We start from the raw sequence: 19571 nt of genomic DNA, 5'->3' as shown, positions 1-19571 counted from the left end.
ATGCTGCCTGATCCTGAACCTGCAGCTTGATTCGGTTCTTGAGTGAGCAAGAGACGCACCAGTCAGTCGTCGATAATGCTGCCTGATCCTGAACCTACTGCTTGATTCGGTTCTTGAGTGAGCAAGAGACGCACCGGTCAGTCGTCGATAATGCTGCCTGATCCTGAACCTGCTGCTTGATTCGGTTCTTGAGTGAGCAAGAGACGCACCGGTCAGTCGTCGATAATGCTGCCTGATCCTGAACCTGCTGCTTGATTTGGTTCTTGAGTGAGCAAGAGACGCACCAGCCAGTCGACGATAATGCTGCCTGATCCTGAACCTGCAGCTTGATTCGGTTCTTGAGTGAGCAAGAGACGCACCAGTCAGTCGTCGATAATGCTGCCTGATCCTGAACCTACTGCTTGATTCGGTTCTTGAGTGAGCAAGAGACGCACCGGTCAGTCGTCGATAATGCTGCCTGATCCTGAACCTGCTGCTTGATTCGGTTCTTGAGTGAGCAAGAGACGCACCGGTCAGTCGTCGATAATGCTGCCTGATCCTGAACCTGCTGCTTGATTCGGTTCTTGAGTGAGCAAGAGACGCACCGGTCAGTCGTCGATAATGCTGCCTGATCCTGAATTTGCAGCTTGATTCGGTTCTTGAGTGAGCAAGAGACGCACCAGCCGGCCCTGGATAATGCTGCCACATGGTGAGTCTGCTACTGGTGCCACATTGCGTCATAGGGGAATCGAAACGCAAGCATTCCTACCATTCAAGTGGTTCACAACCCATCTACTCATCTTCATCACATGTATCAGTGTCAGAGTCCCCATTTGTGTCGATTACAATACTGTTGAGGACAGTGTCAACAAGGCCATCTGCTTCCCACATCTGTTCTTCAACTTGAATGGCGTGTTTCACATAGCTTTCCCAGGTTTCGGGGCTCACATTTTGCAAGGCAGTCGTAGTCAGCTTCTCCACCTCCGCAATCTTGAACGATTGGTTCTTGCTTGCAACCTCTCCTTTCACTTGGCTCCATACCAACTCAATTGGATTAAGTTCACAGTGATAGGGAGGCAAACAGAGGACGCTGTGGCCGTGGTGCTCCGATATCGTATCAATGCGGTACTTTTCCAGCTCGGGTCTTACAGCCTTCGCTTTGCTGACAAGGTTCAGGAGCTCCACCTTCAGCATGGACATGTCCGATGCAATCCCGTTGTTGCTGAGCCACAGGTGAATCTCGAGCTTCTTTGTGCTGGTGGTTGGCAGGGTGTGTAGTTTTACGGGGTGATACGGAGGCATTGTCCATGACTACAACACTCCTGGGCTTGAGGTTTGGCAGCAGCTTCTTGGTAAACCACCCTTTAAAGCGTTGCCCGTTCATTTCTTGGTGGTAGTCACCGCCGCCTTTCTCGGCCCGGAACACCTCGGCCGCTCCCACAACAAAGCCCTCCTTGCTCCCCGCATGAACAATGATGAGCCTCTCGCCTTTTCCAGAGGGGTTCTTCAGGGTGGGAACGGCAGGAAGGAGCTTCAGTTGTTCCACCTCCAGCGTGAGCTTTCCACCTTCGACAATGTTTGGGCGTCTCGTGCTTCTGGAACATGCGCGCGCAACCGAAGCTCGGTGGAGCGTATGGAGCGCGTGGTCGGGCGTTCGAACGGCACGCTATGCCCTTCCCATTTTGTCAGTGATTAAAAAGCAGTCTTGTACGCGTTACTGAAAAAAGGTAACCAATTACAATTACAATTAATTTATTGAAAAATGTAACTATTACAGTATTGAATTACTGTATCACAAAAGCAATTGTAAAATTACCAGAAAGTAGTTTATTACTTTTCATGTTACAGGAAATGAGGCACTCTCGACAGCTGGGCAGTCAAAACGTCCCTGAGCGCGTTGACATTCTAATCCTTCTGGTATCTTGGTATCTTATTTTTACTTGTTTAAAGGTAAAAAAATGTGTCCAACGGTTGATGCAACACAGACGAGTGACGTACGTGTAGACGGAGCGAATTTTACGTAAAAAGGTAAAAAGCTCAACTCGATAATTTTAGCTCTTTCGGTTAACAAATGATTGACTACTTTAAATAGTAATTGAATTACAGCGAACGTTACTGCAGAAAAAAGTTATTGAAGCCGTTCAAACGTTACAACAATACGTAATTGATTACAAGCAATCAGTTACTTGGAACTCATAACGTACAAATGGGGTGGTTAGCAACGAGGTAGAGGAGCTTAGAGCGATAAAATGGCAGCTGAAAGTGACCAACCCCACTCGGCCGCCCCCATCTTGCACACTCTTTGACCACTAGACCTGTGACCTTATAGTTTTAAGTCTGCATTTTAACAAAGTGCCGCGCACAGTTAATTGCTCATTGCTCTTTAATAAGAGTGCCCACGAAATAAGTTCTGTTTCGTTTATTTTAAGTCCAAAATATGCTTTTAAGACAAAAACTCGGGCAACTTCGCGATGCCTCCGCTAGATGCCGTAAACTGCGGTGCTGTATTTGGGGTTTTTATCGGAGCTAGACACAGATCTCTGGGGCTAACAGTATTCAAAATTAGTTGAACGTCGTTTACAGCGATTGCAATACAAATATCGGCTCAGTTTTGCGTGAAAGCCTGAGGATTAGGTGTGGTCACGTGTCAGTGCCTAAAATTGTACATGTCGGCAGCCAAAGGAGGGGGGGGGGGGGGTATCATTTTTGCCTGTTGAACGGGATCGCTCTAAGCCCTTCTGTGTTCAAGCTGGCATCCCATGCGTTCAAGCATGTGCAGCGTGCGCGTGATGTAGCACTCGGAAGCGTGTAGATGCACGAACTTGCCAACAAGAGCAGAGACATGGCAGCGTCGAGATGTCCTGCTTGCAGTTGTCTATAGGCTCAGTTTACATGGATGCGGCCGTAGAGCATTGAATAGACAAATCTCACCAAGCGTTCGGCGCATGCGCGACGCTGCCATAACTTTAGTTCACAGCAGGCAATCGGCAGTGCACGAGACTGCTCGTGCTCTGCACGCGCAGAGCTACAGCGAGGTTGTCGCACGAGCAGAAAGACTAAAGTTCCCTCGATGCAATGCGGCAGCGGTGGCGTAGTCGAACTGGCTGGTGAGATCGGTCTATCGAAATTTAACTTCTTTGATTGGCAGTATAGATCGATAGAAGAAGAAGAAATATCAATACAGGTTGCGTGGGATTTGTCCCTGTTTGATTCGATGCGCTATGATCGGATTCGTGTAAACCCAGGCCGGTTTCATTTTCAGTGTTCGTGCGTATGGCGCGTGATTTGCTGGCTTTCCGGAGGGATGAACGTGCGCGTGCTGTGCTGAGGAGATCGCACGCTGGGCTGATAACTTGTAAACGTTAGAAGGGTGTTGCAAAAACGAGCTTCGAGCCGGTGTCATCTTCAGCTTTCGTGTGTATAGCGCGCAAGGGGAGGGGGGGGGGGGAGTGTTGAGATTATAGAAAAGGGGGTAAATGTCCAATTTTCTCGCTTTCCAAAGCCACAAAAGGTGAGTGTTGGGCTGTGGTGATTGCACGCTCAGCTGTGGATTTTTAAGCATCGGAATGGTGTATGATAGATGAAAGACAGTCTGCAAGCAGATTCAAACGCAAGTCACGACAAGTTCTGTGCTTAGAATGCCGCATGGCAACGAGATCGAGGAGAAACTTGGGCACGCGGCATTCGAACCACGGATATCGCGGTGACTCGCGCTTGCAGACTGTCTTTTGCATGATGCATGAGAATTGTGACCCGTCTTATGTCTCGAACCTCTCGCTGCCGCTGCCGCTGCCGCTATGCGTTCGCGAACTTTCGTTTTTCTGCACATGCTACACCGTCGATGTTGCTCTTAGCGTGCAGAGCACAAGAGTATTCGAGCGGAGATCGAACACTCACACCTCTAGCGGTACGCTTTCAGCTCTGAGGACCACAAACCGAACGTTCATATTTGTTCTTGATGAGAGAAATCAAAGAATACGATTCAAAAGCCTCTCGTCGTGCGACCAAGGCACTGGTCAGAGCGAGGCGCTCGTGTCTACAGCATTCTACACTTCGGCTATGTTCCAAATCTTACCCGAGTAACCTGCCTCCTACGTCAGCGGGTAATACCATGGCTGTGTTCCAAAATTTACTCGATCCGACTCCGGAGTAAAAGTTTCGTACCGTGGCGTTCCAAAATTTACTCGAGCTTACTCGATGACGTCGGAACTCGCGTTCCAGAAGCGGGTTGTTTACTCCGGAGTAACTACTCGCGCTACCCTCCTCGATCGGGGGGTAAAGTCGGATCAAATCGAGTAAATACGTCACGTGATCTGTTCGTCGTCTGCTTTCTGCGCCGACAGCCGTCAAAGCTCGCTTGCTACGTTGGTTTTGGTGGCGGACGTTCGAAATGACAAAGAATTAGGTGCAGAATGTGTGGTTATTGCGATTTGCTGTTGTCAACGCAGGAATTGACTGCATTACATCAAGACCGTCCACCCTCTCCGGGAACGTGTACTTGTTATTATCCGAGTGCGAGCGTAAACAGGAGCTTCTCCGCATCCTCGTCCTCGGCGTTGGGGGAATGCCGTATTCTCACGTTCAAGGCCGAAAATGTTTTTACTCGGTATATGATAATGTAGTATTTTTGTTCCCTCCAGAGTGTGGGAAATGAGAGGATAACGTTTGTAAAGCAGCGAAGGCTTCGAAAATTTCACTGTAATCACATTGGCGTCAAAGCGAACGTGAGTTTCATATCATTCTGGAGAAAGCACCCTCGCGCTGTACCGCTACACCGTGTGGAATATATTTCTGCAAAACATAATTGGTGCAAATGACAATGCATGGTATATATGCGTTTAGGGCACCGTGACTAGAATTGCAGCGATCGCGCTGATTAATAAAAATACATTTTTTTTATGTCTAGCTGTAAAGAGTAAGTAATTTTGATCTCAATATACAGCTCAAAACGAAGGTGAGTAAAAGGAGCTGGTGGATCCACCGCAAAAAACACCGCGTAGTCATTAACATTACCGTTCTTCGGGTTCTTCCTCCATGATCAAAAGGATCGTCTGCTATTTTCTGCCATCGCTGCTGTGTTTTCTTTTTGCCGTCGCCCAAGACGAAGCCAATCCGCGTAGTATCCAGGATCTCTATGTATCCAGGTGATTATCCAGGCCGTTCCAAAATCGAGTCGCGGATCGTTTACTCGCGATGTCACGTGGTATTACCCGCTGACGTAGGAGTCAGGTTACTCGGGTAAGATTTGGAACATAGCCCATGTGACATCGCGAGTAAACGATCCGCGACTCGATTTTGGAACGGCCAGGATAATCACCTGGATACTACGCGGATTGGCTTCGTCTTGGGCGATGGCAAAAAGAAAACACAGCAGCGATGGCAGAAAATAGCAGACGATCCTTTTGATCATGGAGAAAGCACCCGAAGAACGGTGGTGTTAATGACGACGCGGTGTATTTTGAGGTGGATCCACCAGCTCCTTTTACTCACCTTCGTTTTGAGCTGTATGTTGAGATCAAAATTACTTACTCCTTACAGCTAGACATAAAAAATTGTGTTTTTATTAATCAGCGCGATCGCTGCAATTTTAGTCACGGTGCCCTAAACGCATATATTCCACGCATTGTAATTTGCACCGATTATGTTTTGCAGAAATATATTCCACACGGTGTAGCGGTACAGCGCGAGGGTGTTTTCTCCAGAATGATATAAAACTCACGTTCGCTTTGACGCGAATGTGATTACAGTGAAATTTTTGAAGCCTTCACTGCTTTACAAACGTTATCCTCTCATTACGCACACTCTGGAGGAAACAAAAATATTTACATTATCATATACCGAGTTCAAACATTTTCGGCCTTGAACGTGAGATTACGGCATTCCCCCAACGCCGAGGACGAGGATGCGGAGAAGCTCCTGTTTACGCTCGCACTCAGATAATAACAAGTACACGTTCCCGGGGAAGGTGGACGGTCTGGATGTAATGCAGTCAATTCCTGCGTTGACAACAGCAAATCGCAATAACCAGACGTGCTGCACCTAATTCTTTGTAATTTCGAACGTCCGCCACCAAAACCAACGGAGCAAGCGAGCTTTGACGGCTGTCGGCGCAGAAAGCAGACGACGAACAGATCACGTGACGTATTTACTCGATTTGATCCGTCTTTACCCCCCGATCGAGGAGGGTAGCGCGAGTAATTACTCCGGAGTAAACAACCCGCTTCTGGAACGCGAGTTCTGACGTCATCGAGTACGCTCGAGTAAGTTTTGGAACGCCACGGTACGAAACTTTTACTCCGGAGTCGGATCGAGTAAATTTTGGAACACAGCCTTCGTCTCACCTTAGCATGGACTAACTGCGAAGGCTGTGCAAGCGCGAGCGGATACTCTTGACTGGAGCATCGCTGCACGAGCGCGCGTGCAGCCGCCGAGGCTTCATCCAAAGCAACTATATAGCTCGCGCTTTTGGAATGCATGCATGCAATAGTCGGTGCTGAGGCGAGGTTAAATTTCTTTGTCATGCTGTGTTAGAAAACACCGGGCTGTGAGGACAACAAGCTCGATAAAGAGCCCCCTATAGCTCGATCCTGCCCAGTAGTCACCATAACGAGACGGCACGAGCGCTCTTGGGCTCTGCGAATACTTTTACTTGAAGATAAAGTAAGTAGGCAGGCGAGCTGGTTGATGTTACACATTTTTGAAAACCGGAGACGACGGACGAAGAAGGGGACAACACACAAAACGTCGTGTTTTAATTGTCCGTTGTGATTCTAACTCACCTTGCTCGTGGGTACCATGTGAAAAAAAAAAAAAGAACAGTAAAGCTAGAAGACCGCATTTTTTTTATTTCTTTAGTTCTCTCGGTCGCTTACTACGCTCATCGATAGACGCTGAGAGACGCTTGTATTGGACCGTGGCTTGTAGATATATGATGAAACGCTAGAACGTCACTTCTATGATTGTGTCTTCTGAAAACTGCTGAAGTTTTCATACGGCGGAGGAATCACAGAAGGACGGAGGCGAAAACGGACGCCGAAGAGCAGCTTCTGTGTCCGCGTCTTACGGCTTTGCAGACGACGACAGAGGGCGGTGAAATAGCAGACGATGTCGGAGGCTGCCGCTCGTCCGCTCGCATGACTAGCAGGTGGTGTTAGACTTTCAGACTAGACGCACCGGATGACGCAAAAGGGAGACACTGCGCTTGTCAGCTTGTTCGGTCGAGCAGCCAAGCCAGTCCTGTAGTAATTAGCGAGCCACTGATTTGTGGGCGGGGCATATAGCGGGCTGTGACACCCACCTAAATTGAATCTCAAGACAAAAATATGCATGATTTTTTTTTTTTTTTTTTGTGGAGAAATTCTTGTAAAATGTACGTGTCCCATCTATGCCCTTTAAGAACACCCTCTTTGTTTCTTCCTTGCAGTGTGCCTTTAAGCCACGATGGAATAAACATATTTAGGTGATGACTCTGGCCGCTTTTCACGGGGGGGGGGGAGGGGGGGGGGGAGCGACCCAATCGTGTTCGGAGCTAGCCTTGAACCAGGAGTAATTAGCTCCGCGCCGCCGTGGAGGGCGCTATGGTATGAGGTCCCTCTTGGGTGGCCCCGGTGTCGGTGGCGTAGCGTGCTCGCCTTTTTCACGGTGTGGTGGTGTAATAATGGTGTGCGGCGAGTGACTGACCTCGTGTTTTGCTTTGGTGCTGTGTCCATCACAGGTGCCACCATCGTGCACGAAGGTGAGCCTTAACCCGAAGAGGAAGGAGAAGAACACAGATTTACAGACTCTGGCGAATTGGTGGCGGCGTGGCGGCGGTGAAGTAGAAGAAGCGGTGAGCGAAGGAATGGCAGGACCACCACTGGGAAAAACAACCGGAGCGGTTGGTTTGGGAGGGACCCGATACTTGGGCACCATCTATCCCCATTCGAGTGAAGCGCACTCGGTGCGCCGAACATAATGTGGCCGCCGCGTCGGACAGAGAGTCATCACTTGAATGTGTGTCTTCCACTGTGGGTACAAGAAGCAGTGAGCGAGAGAATGCTGGACCAGCGCTGGGAAAAAAAAACGGAGCGATCGGTTTGGGAGAAATCCCATACTTGGGCGCCATCTATCCCCACGGGAGTGAAGCGCGCTCGGTGCGCCCAACATAATATGGCCGCCGTGTCGGACAGAGAGTCATCACCTAAATGTGTTTCTTCCACTGGGTGTACAACAAGGAGCAGTCAGCAAAGGAATGCGGGACCACCGCGGGGAGAAACAACCGGAGCGGTCGGTTTGGGAGGGACCCGATACTTGGGCGCCATCTATCCCCGTGCGAGTGAAGCGCTCGGGTCGCCGAAGATAATGTGGTCGCAACGTCGGACAGAGAGTCATCACCTAAATGTTTCTTCCACCATGCTTTAAGCTGAGAATGCAGCGAAAGCTACGAGCGCGACCTAGCGCGCGCTCTTGGCTTTGAGTCATGCATTTCTAGCGCGAGCTCTCGTTCAGCGGAAGAATGCTTTAAAGACCCTTCCCCTTCACGACAAGGCATGAAACCGGTCGCGTCGTACCCCTTCTAAATATGAATAAAACGTATCCAACAAGAACTTTAAAGCAGCGACCTTGTGCTCTCATGCTTGTGGCATTGGCTACTGTCTCACCAGGGCCCGTTTGCTCGAAGCGCTAACCGCGGCTAAAGTTAGCCGCAGTACCTAGGAGAGGGATTTTGAAATCACGTGACTGGTTCGGTAGGGATACGGGGAAACATGGCGGAGCCCCGGTGAGTGAGCGCCGCTCGCTTTGGAGCTAATATGTCGTTGTAGCTGCAATGTCGGACGCGTTAGTCAGCAACGAATGGCGAAGAAGGTTTCCTCTTTGCCTTACCTCACTTAAATTGCAAAGCCTGAGCAATGACCTCGCCGCATTTTTTAGATAGTCTTTCGATTCTGGCCATTCCTAAGCCTAAATGAACGCGATAATTGTCGGCATGGCGACGTCTTTGGAAAGCGGATTGCCTTTAATCAATCGGCCGGGTGTTGATAGCTCACAAAAGCAGACAGCATCCCAAAAGACCTTTTTCTACATTACCCAAGCATCGAGGAGAGCGCTTGAAGTGTAATTCCACGGTCCGCGCGCGCTGGCTTCCCTCTTATAAAAGGTTCGAAGTAAATAATCATAATAAGGCTTTGACGAACGCGCGTGCAAGGCAAAATTTGTTTAGACTTTTTGCTTTAGAACAATTACTACTGCAGACTCCAGCACGTGCAACGCGTGTAACTACACTTGTAGCATGCACCTCGGTGTACCTCGGTGCTTAGGAAATTGAGAGAAAAGTCTATTGGGACGCTGTCTGCTTTGGTGTGCTATCAATACCCGGCCGATTGATTCAAGGCAATCCGCTTTCCAAAGACGTTGCCATGCCGACAATTATCGCGTTCATTTAGGCTTAGGAATGGCCAGAATCGAAAGACTATCTAAAACATGCGGCGAGGTCATTGCTCATGCTTTGCAATTTAAGTGAGGTAAGGCAAAGCGAAAGCCTCCTTCACCATTCGTTGCTGACTAACGCGCCCGACATTGCAGCTACAACTACATATTAGTTCCAACACGAGCGGCGCCCACTCACCGGGGCACCGCCATGTTTCCCCGCATCCCTACCGAGCCAGTCACGTGATTTCCCTCTCCTCGGTACTGCGGCCGGCTTTAACCGCGGTTAGCGCTTCGAGCAAACGGGCCCTGAAGGGTGAAAGACGTCACACGTGTGGGAAACGTCTCCCCGCTAGGTATGGCGGCAAGAATTGAATTTGTGTATGGTCATATACGAATTCAATTTCCTCGCTAGATTTAGCGGAACATGTTTAACTGGGTTGTAAATTATGTACAAATTAATTTTAGGAAACGTTTGCGGTAAAATAACGCCCCTCTGAGTCAGATTGAGAGCGCCGAATTCAACCAATACGACCTACAAAATAGAGCATGTTCCTTTGCCCCCAAACGTTATCATGCCGTTTCACGGTAACTAGGCGAATTGTGTACGCTGCGACTACCGCGACTTAATAAGGGTGTCGGAGCAAAACACGTGGCAACACCTCACGGTCTAGGTCACGGAGGCCTCGTTACTGACACAGCAACAGCGCCGTCCGTGACAAAAAGTAGTTATTTTTCTTTCAGCGGCAATAGATCGTTGTACGTACAACCGATGGCACTACTCTCAGAAGCTCTTTGCTACCTACAACCTTGGCTACCTATGACCGTCACTCGCGCAAAATCTGACGCTTATTGCAGGCACGCATCTAAAGGCTCAACTTAGTGGAGCAAATATTAAAACACAATTTGCGCTGCAAAAATCTATTAAAAAATACAAAACGCCACTGCGTAGTCGTCGGAAACCAAACTCCAAGCGGGAAAAAAAGCGGTTAACGCCGCCCAACCGTGCGGCATTTCTGCTGCGTCATTTCTGCTGCACAGAAATGACGCACTTGCAAACGCTGAAAAAACGAGTGCACTACCAACGCACAAAAACACCGGCGAATAGGCTGTTCACAAAATACTCTGAATGGTTCGAACGTGGTTCCAACTTTGGAGCTAGTGCCACTAAATAAGGCTTCAGAGTAACGACACTTACCCATCTTGTGATTTAAAATCATGGTCGCCAGTTATGTGAAGCTTTATCTTAAACCACGGCAAATTATCTTTCGTCCTGCATAAGTGTTTAAACAGTTCGCGACAAAGCAAAGCAATTATACATGAGCTCCCTAACACCGAACCTCATGCTGAGAAAGTCGCACTTTCGAATCATGGTGATCGGCAGTTGCGTCTGCCCTGCACAAGCACCAAGATGGCCGCGCTCAAAATAGTAGCCGGGAACAAAGTGTCGATACTCTAAGCGTAGCTCGTTTCTATTTTGTCTTACCTTAGCATGAACTATACTTCGTTTCAACTTAAGTCCAGACGCAGCCGATGCTACAAGCACGAGCATGTGGCCCCAAACAGCGCTTCCACTGCACGAGCGCTCGTTCTTGGCAGGGACGCTGAGAGCCCAGAGTTCGCTCATGTAGATTCTGCTACGCTCACACTTAAAGTGAAATGGAGTATAACTGCAATGGCCTTGAAGGCCTTGACTGCGAGTGCTCCAGTCAAGGCCTTCACTGCCTTGACTGGAGCACTCGCTGCACGAGCGCTTGTGCAGCCGCCGAGACTTCATCCAAAGCAAATAGCTCGCGCTTTTAGCATGCGCGGCGAAAAGTAGTCCACGCTAAGGTGAGTGGAGGTCACGGTGTAATACCCCATTCACACGGTCAACATAAAGGTACCTTTAACATAGGTCCCTTTGCTATCGGCAAATCAGCCCGTGATCTTGGGTCGCGAGCACACGCCACGCGCGGATGATCGTTAATTGATTGGCCGCAGAGAATAAAGGTCCCTTAGTTGAAGGTACCTTTACGGTCGTGTGAATTGGGCATAAGATAATACTCTTCAGATGAGGACAGCGCGCACCTCGCGACGTGCCCGATAAAGTTCGCTCTTCACTCTCTTTCACTATGATTTCAAGCGGCACGGCAGGTGACTCGTCGACCAGTGGGCACGTACAAGACGGCTCGTGCCGCCTCATCTACCACACGCGCAGAGCTCCAGCAAGGTTGTCGCACGTGCAGAAAGACCACGGTGTACCGGGGCGTCATGGCAACGAGATAATTTTTTTTGCTCTCACACAGTTTCGCTGTTTCGCCGCCGGCGACACTGTCAGCCGCGGGCACGGTGGCAGCGGAATGATGCAGCCTTTCGGACGCCCGTGGAACAAACACTATCTGATTCCTCGCGCCGCGCATTCAGCCCCGCCGTGTCCTCACCTAAAGAGTGTATCTTGCACCGTGGTGGAGGTATAGTGACTCTATTCGGAGCCAGTCGGAAATCAGGGCACTACCATTGACAATACTACCGGGTGATTCACGGAGACAGCAGGCTCTTTAAATCGACCGCAAAATTCGGTTTCTTAACCTATCGCGCTACGACTTTATGCAGCGTTGCCCTCAGATGGTGCATTTTTTTTTTTTTTTTTTTTGTAAAATTAGCAAAGAGCGAACTTACCTGAGGAAAAAGTAAAGAAAGAAAAAGACTTAGCTCCTTTGGAGACGCAGCGACGCCACCGGTCTGCAGACAACACGGCGCCATTTCGCACGGGAGACAAGAGATGGCGCAAGCGGTCGCAACGCCAACTGCCGCCAACGACCGAGCATACGATGCCGAGAGCCGGCGTTTTTAGCAGACAATCTTTTCGACTCAAAAGTGGCGCGAGCTTTTCTGATATCAGTTGGAAATGCATTATTTTATCATCCTTACTAATAAAACATAATAAATGGACACATAATCGATTAAAAAATGGTTTGTCGGGCTATTTTGACTGTTTTTTTTTCTTTTTCGGGGTACTGATGTCGTCTGCTTTGCAGTTCGTCTTTACTACCGCGTCTGTCTTTGGTTCTGCGACTGTTATTCGCGCTGTTTTCTTACGTTTGACGTCGGTATGATGCGTTTAACTCCCAGCGAACGAACTAAGGTCGTACTTTGGTACGGGGAGTGCCATAGGACGAAAGAAGTCCGCCGACGCTTCCGAACGGAGTTCAGGCGACGGCCTCCGAGCTCGCCTGCCATCCTGCGCTGGGTGAGGCGCTTCGAAGAGAACGGAGACGTCCGCGACAAGGAAAAGACCAGTCTGTCGCCCTCACAGCAGCAGGTGTTCTTACAGAATGCGATCCTCGGTGCGTTTGCTGCGGACCCGCACCTGTCAACGCGGAGGGGGGCCAGGCTTTTCGACGTTTCTCAACCCTACGTTCAGCGGGTCCAGAAGAAAAACCGCTTGTTTCCGTACAAGATGCAGATCCTCCAAGAGCTCTCAGAAAATGACGAAACGAAGCGCCTCGCATTTTGTCAAGATGAGCTGGCCCGATTTGCAGCTGACCCAAGCCATCTCCAGTTTCTGATGTTCCTCGACGAGGCAATTTTCCACCTCGATGGCCATGTGAACTAGCAGATTTTCTGATATTGGAGTCTGGAAAACCCCCACTGGCACCAGGAGGAAGCTGCCCACACGCCGAAGACTACAGTATGGTGCGGGATTTAGAGAAAAAGAATCGTCGGGCCATTTTTTTTTTTTTTATCGCTCAGTGGTTGGCGAGTCTTATATTCAAATGCTGCAGGAAGAGTTCCTTCCCGAACTGGAGCAGCTGCACATGCAGAAAGAAAACTGCATATTTCAACAGGATGGGGCGCCTCCGCACTACGCGTCAACTGTGCGCGCCTGGCTGGATAGCACGTTTCCAGGCCGGTGGATGGGCAGGGCATCCTCCTCCATGCCGTGGCCACCACGCTCCCCGGATCTGACGATCTGCGATTTTTTCGTTTGAAGCTTTATTACGTCCAAGGTGTACGTCTGCCGCATCGCCACCATGGCCGACCTGAAGGCTCGCATTGAGAGGGCCTTTCTGTTCATATCTGACGGGACGCGAGGCGCAGCCCTTGAGGAGTACCTCCGCCTGCTGCGTTGTTGCGTCGACCTCCGTGGAGGGCACGTTTTTTGTTGTTTTTTTTGGGGGGAAAGGGGGCCGGGGGGTGGGAGGCATTTGGTTTGTTTTGAAGCCTCTCATCGATTTTTTGTTTTGTTTTTATTGACAAGCATCTCGAAGACTGAGCTGTGCCAAACGGCCCTCATTAGGGCCAACCACATATGCATTTGGATGCATCACTTCCGTGAAGCCTCCTCCCGTGTCTCTACCTCCGCTCCACCTAAAAAAAAAATGCAGTTGCCGCTCACACGAACGAAAAAAACGCATGAATACTCCAATGAACATATTTGTGTGTTCGTGACCACGGTAAGCAGAAACACGATAAAGCGTAGGCTGCGATTGCCTCTTCCCGAGTTCTCGCCGCCTGCGGAACGCACGCCACTTTTGAGTCGAAAAGATCGTCTGCTAAAGAGGCCGGTTCTCTGCGCCCGTATGCTCGTTCGTTGGCAGCGTTCGTTGCGCCATCTCTTGACTCCCGTGCGAAACGGCGCCGTGTTGTTTGCAGACCGGTGGCGTCGCTGCGTTTTCATAGAAGCTAAGCCTTTTTCTTTCTTTACTTTTTCCTCAGGTGAGTTCGCTCTTTGCAAATTTTACAAAAAAGAAATGCACCATCTGTGGGCAACGCTGCACAAAGTCGTAGCGCGATAGGTTAAGAAACCGAATTTTGCGGTCGATTTAAAGAGCCTGCCGTCTCCTTGAATCACCCGGTACTACTCGTGCCCTGCGCCAGGAGTAGGTACCCTGCTGTTGGCGGTGGACGCTGGGCGAATATAATCTAGCTCGCCTAGATCGGCGGCAAACAGCCCATGGCCCGAGCCCATCACAGCGCCCGAACTTCATGCGCAGCAGCGAGCACGCAACCCGTTTGTTCCGGGAAAAATCTGTGCCATTTATGAGCAAAAGACTACAATTAAATCGCAGGTGAATCCCCCGTAAGCACAGACTTTTCTTTTCGGAATGAATTTATTCTGCCAAAATAAAATAAATCTGGGTCGGTAACTGGACCAATTTTTCGCGAAATGAACGCACGTAATCCAGCAGCGTGCCACGATCTTTCTTCTTCGTTGCGTGCGATTAAACGGGCGTTTACAGTAGTTATAGTTTTTTTTTTTTTTTTTTTTGTGGTTATTATGCTGCTCCGCAAATGAAACCCAACTTTCCGACCTCGAAACGCGAGAGAAAAAAAAATATGTCAGCGAACGAAATGGCGGAAATGGAAACCCGCAGCGTGCTGTACATAAGCCTACAACGGCATTTCCTGAAATGGTTTCAAGTTTAACGCGTAATGATGGATTAGGATTGCTAGCAAAAGAATAGGGGCAAGGTTTCACGAACGAGGAAGTCCAAGGAGCCAAGCTACAACGCTTTTATTAACGTTACAAAACCCAACGCAACTAAAAAGCAAGTTGCACATGACATAGCTTTAATATTTCCGAAACCCCTTATAAAAGTCATGCTGAAAGTCTCCTCTTAAATTACATTTATAGTTTAGCTATACAAACCGATATATCGCGTCATAATCTAAATCTCTGTGTGTTCCGAATGTGTTTGTCGAAATTACTCCTTGATTTGATTACAGCGCTTGAATGTAATCAGATAGTACCTGCGACAAAAGTAATATCTCATTTCCCAATTACTGTACGAAAAAAAGAAAAGAAAAAGGGCCGTAGAAGTCGTTTTCGCTGTTTGCGCACGTGGTGCTTCTTTTGACATCTTAAAAGCACTTGTGTTTTAATTTTTTTAATACGAAACCATTACCTGTCCCATGGAGCGAACCGACGTCATCACTTCTTGAAGCCACGGCAAAGGGCCACCTTCCCCTGCCCCAATAGAGCAAAGCCTGTCATCTGTAGCAGAAATTTTCCACGGAACGAGGCTCCCATTGGCTCTCGCGCGGCGTTGTTCCAAGGAACGCCACCACAGAAGCCCTGTCCATGGCGACGCAGCGCACGCAGCGGCGCGGCCGCCGGCAAGAGGTGTGGGCCTGGCCCCAGAGCATGCACGGGTAGACACTGGAGAATCTGCACGGCCGAGCTCAGGGCGGCGCGGCCACTTCACGAGAGCGCGCGTTCGGCCGTCGGCCGCTACCTCGGCAGTTGCGAGACGTAGCCGTCAACGCCAGTACGCCTCAGAGGAACTAAGGGAGCGGAAGAACGACATTCATGCTTTCGCAGTCACAACTCATAAGAAGTGCTTAGGTGTCACCGTTTTTTTTTTATCTGAACACATTACGATGTTCCTTTGGTTCTTGCTTAAATGTGCGCGCTCCGCACATTCCTGATGTTACCCGCTTATTAGGGTAACCTTCATGACTTATTTTTAATTTATGCAAATCGCTTGGTCCACTAAAAACGCCGTGAAGGCAATGAATGACGCAGCACTATTCGCTTCGAAACGCTACGGTAATTTGTTTGTCGCACTGATTAAAGTTTAGACCCATGTTGTCGTAAAACATCTATTTCCAAACTCCGGTCTAAAAACATGTTTTTCGTGTAAGGCTTTTAATTTATGGGGCGTTGGAGAAAATCAGCCTTTTGCGTTTAGTTCTTATTTCGAACTCGCTTTGTTCGCATTCCGCCGATTGAAAAGTACGCAGGAAGGGTCTCAGCACGCACCTCGCATCGCTGCGCGGCATTGTAGTTCCGCAGCATAAAGGCCGTCTGCTTTCATCGACGTCACCATGGCAACGAACGCCGTCTGCTAGCCTAGTTTAATAGTTTTCTAATGAGCAGCCGCAGACTGTCGCCGTGAAGGAGCGCAGGCCGGGGGGGGGGGGGGGGGGGGGGGCGGGGTTAGCATTTTTCCAGTGACACACGCGCCGTCCGAAAAGGTTATTCGACGTTCGTTGCAGTCTTGTACACGTTACTAAAAAAAGTAATCAATTACGATTACTATTACTCTTGGCTAAAAAGTATATGATTAGATTACTTGATTACTCGACAGCAAAAGTAATTGGACATTACTTTAAGAAGTAACCGTTACTTTTCCGATTAGTTTATAGTGTGAAGACTTACATCTTTAGCGCTCATAACAATGAACTACTTCAAACCTCGAAACCTTGCTTGTTACAATAACCACGTATTCAGGATCTTGACGTCTATTTAAACTGGCTTTGTTATATTTTGCATCCGCTTTAGACATTCTTTGGTTCTGGTTCTCCTGTGAGCGGCGATGTCCGTGCCGTACGCAGGATTGCTTTTTCATTTATTTTTTCTATTTCTGTGTGCGTGTGCGTGACGGGGCTAGTTTGAACGAAGGACTTACAAGGCTACATTCTGCTTCTCAAACTTCGCCCTGAATGACCTTTGTACGCACTGGGGCTTCCCTGGGGCTTCTCAATACAAATCCAAGCACGAAAAAAAAAAGAACGGACATTCGACAGAAACTATACATACAAAGGGGTTGACCTCGTTACCTACAGATCCGCAAAAATATATTTTTATTTCTGTTCGAAAAAAAAAAAGCAAATTTTATTTTTGTCATTCCAGAAAAAAAGGCGTGTGCGGGGGGGAAGGGCGCCACGAGAGCGCACGACACGAGAGCACCGACGGGTCAGCGCGCGATAGGAGAGCGCCGAGACACTAGAGCGCCGCGACACGAGAGCGCGTGCCGTTAGAGCGCGCGTCACGAGAGCGCACGTGCGCGCTTTGCGAATGATCGATGTTGGAGTCTTCAAACAACTGTTTCCTCGGATAGCGGAGTTTTTTGCACGTAAGTTACTTGCCCAATATAATGTAAACTATACGCAACGTACAGGGCGTTTTTTTTTTTCTTTCTTTTATCAAAACGATTTTTGTTTAATGTAGGGCTTTGTGGATGTTGTCTTCGATATGCGCTGTTCAAGGTTGATGGACGTTAGATGTACCAATATGCGGTAAAATATGTACGTGTCCAACGAGGACTAACAATCACGTCGAGTCCCTGCACAATGCATTCCACACGTACAAGCCAGTGGCCGCATTTCAAAGAGAGCAGAGCTTGACAGAGCAGAAGCTGGCGGATGTACTTTGTGGAGGGCCTCAAAGGAGCAGCAAGGCCACCTACGTTCGCGTAGCGAAGAATCTGAGCAAGCTAGTTGAAGACTACGACCAAAGGTGCATGCTAGACTATCTCCGCGGTTTCACGCAATCATTCAATCTTTAAAACTTTTTTTTTATATATCCTGGAACTGCAATTGATAAACAACTATATTTTCGAAACTCTCTATCTTGCTTCTTCATTTCGAGTCTGCTAAAATTGCATTTTCTAGACTTCCCACACGTCTGCGTAGTCAACAAATAAAATGGCGTAAAGCGTTCGATCCGAGAAAACATGCGTTTGAAAACTCAAACATTGACCATTCCCAAGGCGCGCACGTGCGCCCTCGTGACGGGCGCTCTAACGGCACGCGCTCTGGAGTCGCTGCGCTCTCCCGTCGCGCGCCCGGGTGTCGCGGCTCTGCGCGGCGCTCTCCTGTCACGCGCTCTCCCGACGGCGCTATCGTGTCGTGCGCTCTCGTGTCGTAGAGCCATGCGGGGGGGGGGGGGGGGGGGGGGGGAGGGGGGTTTTGTGGAAAAATAGTGACGTTTCGAAGTAATTTTTATTACTTAGAAAGGTAATCAGATTACTCTTGTGATTACTGCCTAACAGAAGCAATGAACTGATTACAAAATTACTAAAAAAAGTAGAGTTCGAAATCGCAGAAGACTGGTTTTCTCCAGCGCCTCATAATTTGACGCACCTTAAACAAAAAGCGTGTTTCTTTGTTTTTTGTTTTGGCAATCACGCGCCCTGCTTCTTTTTTTTTATCCGTAACACGGGTCTAAAGTATCAAACTGCCATTTGTTTCACTCAAAGCCTGACAGCAGCCGATGCCGTACGGTCCGATGGATCCAATCAAGGAGCGCCATAGGCGCGTCGCCACGACGTTCTTCGCCTTTGAGGTTTTGCTATGCGCAGCTCAAGTTCATCTGCTTTTTTGCAGGGGTTCGTGGTGATATCTGAACGCCCGGCTCTGATTGTTTCTGAATGAAAGATAGTGATAGACCGCTGCTTTCAGGTCTACCCACTATCCTTCAATCAGAGCCAACCAGAGCTCGCCGTTCTGACGTCACACTTCTGACGTCACCAAAAACCCTGCAAGAGATGCAGACGAACTTGCGCTCCGTACATACCAGCGGCTAAACCGGTCACACTCACACATAAAACGCAAGACCACGGCGCGTGCGTTGTGCGTGATTGGCTCATCCGGTGACAGCGAACGGACAAAGACGATGAACGCCGTGACGATGCACTGTTTTGTCGTCGCTTGCTCGGCTCCATCAGGCCGCACAGCGTCGGCTGCGGTTGCACTTACCGCTCATTCACAGTGGAAGTGGATCCGCGTTCGCAACCGCTTTGCGAGCGCGGATCCGCTTCCAGTGTGAATGAGCGGTTAAGCCCTGGTCCCACTGCTTCTACATCGTACAAAAGCCAGTCTGCAAACAGATTCGAACGTGAGTCACCGCGAGGTTTGTGCTTCGAATGCCGCTCGGCAATGAGTTCCAAGGGGAGAACTGGGGCACGCGCGGCGACATTCGTACCACGGATATTGCGGTGACTTTGTTTTGCAGAGTGTCTTTCTGTACGTTGTGCGAGCAGCGTGACCCCGGCTGTAGAGTGAAACGAAAAATTCCGCACTCCTAACGACTGCCTCTTTAATGCCCGTGTCCCACTAGAGCGACATACAGAAACAAAAGACAACGACAAGCCTCAAACCAGAGTCTTTCGCGATTTGAGAGGCTTCGTAGAATAAAGGAGGTTATGCTCAAACACCAGCATCATGCACGCGAGGGTATCTTTGGCAGGCTTGCAATCGTTCGTGGTTACTTTACGAGCGCCAAACGACTAAACGCCTGTCCAAGGCACAAAGTTATTATAATTGACGCTAGAGGTTCAAGTGGTGCTAGTGTACTGACCCAAATTGAAGCAGACAGCAACCAGTCGAAAATTGACTTCCGGTATTGCATTTCTATGGAAAAAAGTGAGTGCATTTTCTTCCTGCGCTTGATCATAAGAGGAGATATCCCGAATAAT

General features: G+C 49.1%; 1 protein-coding gene across 1 annotated transcript; it reads right to left on the bottom strand.

The window, feature by feature from the left end:
- Window positions 1-771: 771 nt before the first annotated feature.
- On the bottom strand, window positions 772-1281 carry LOC120839646. The gene has a single exon (XM_040209948.1). The coding sequence runs from the start codon at window positions 1279-1281 to the stop codon at window positions 772-774; it is 510 nt and encodes a 169-aa protein (XP_040065882.1).
- Window positions 1282-19571: the final 18290 nt, after the last annotated feature.

This window comes from Ixodes scapularis, unplaced genomic scaffold, assembly GCF_016920785.2.
Source record: "Ixodes scapularis isolate PalLabHiFi unplaced genomic scaffold, ASM1692078v2 PGA_scaffold2__306_contigs__length_199485367, whole genome shotgun sequence".
NCBI lineage: Eukaryota > Metazoa > Arthropoda > Arachnida > Ixodida > Ixodidae > Ixodes > Ixodes scapularis.
Note: the sequence above shows the minus strand (reverse complement) of the source record. Positions and strands in the feature narration are given on the sequence as shown.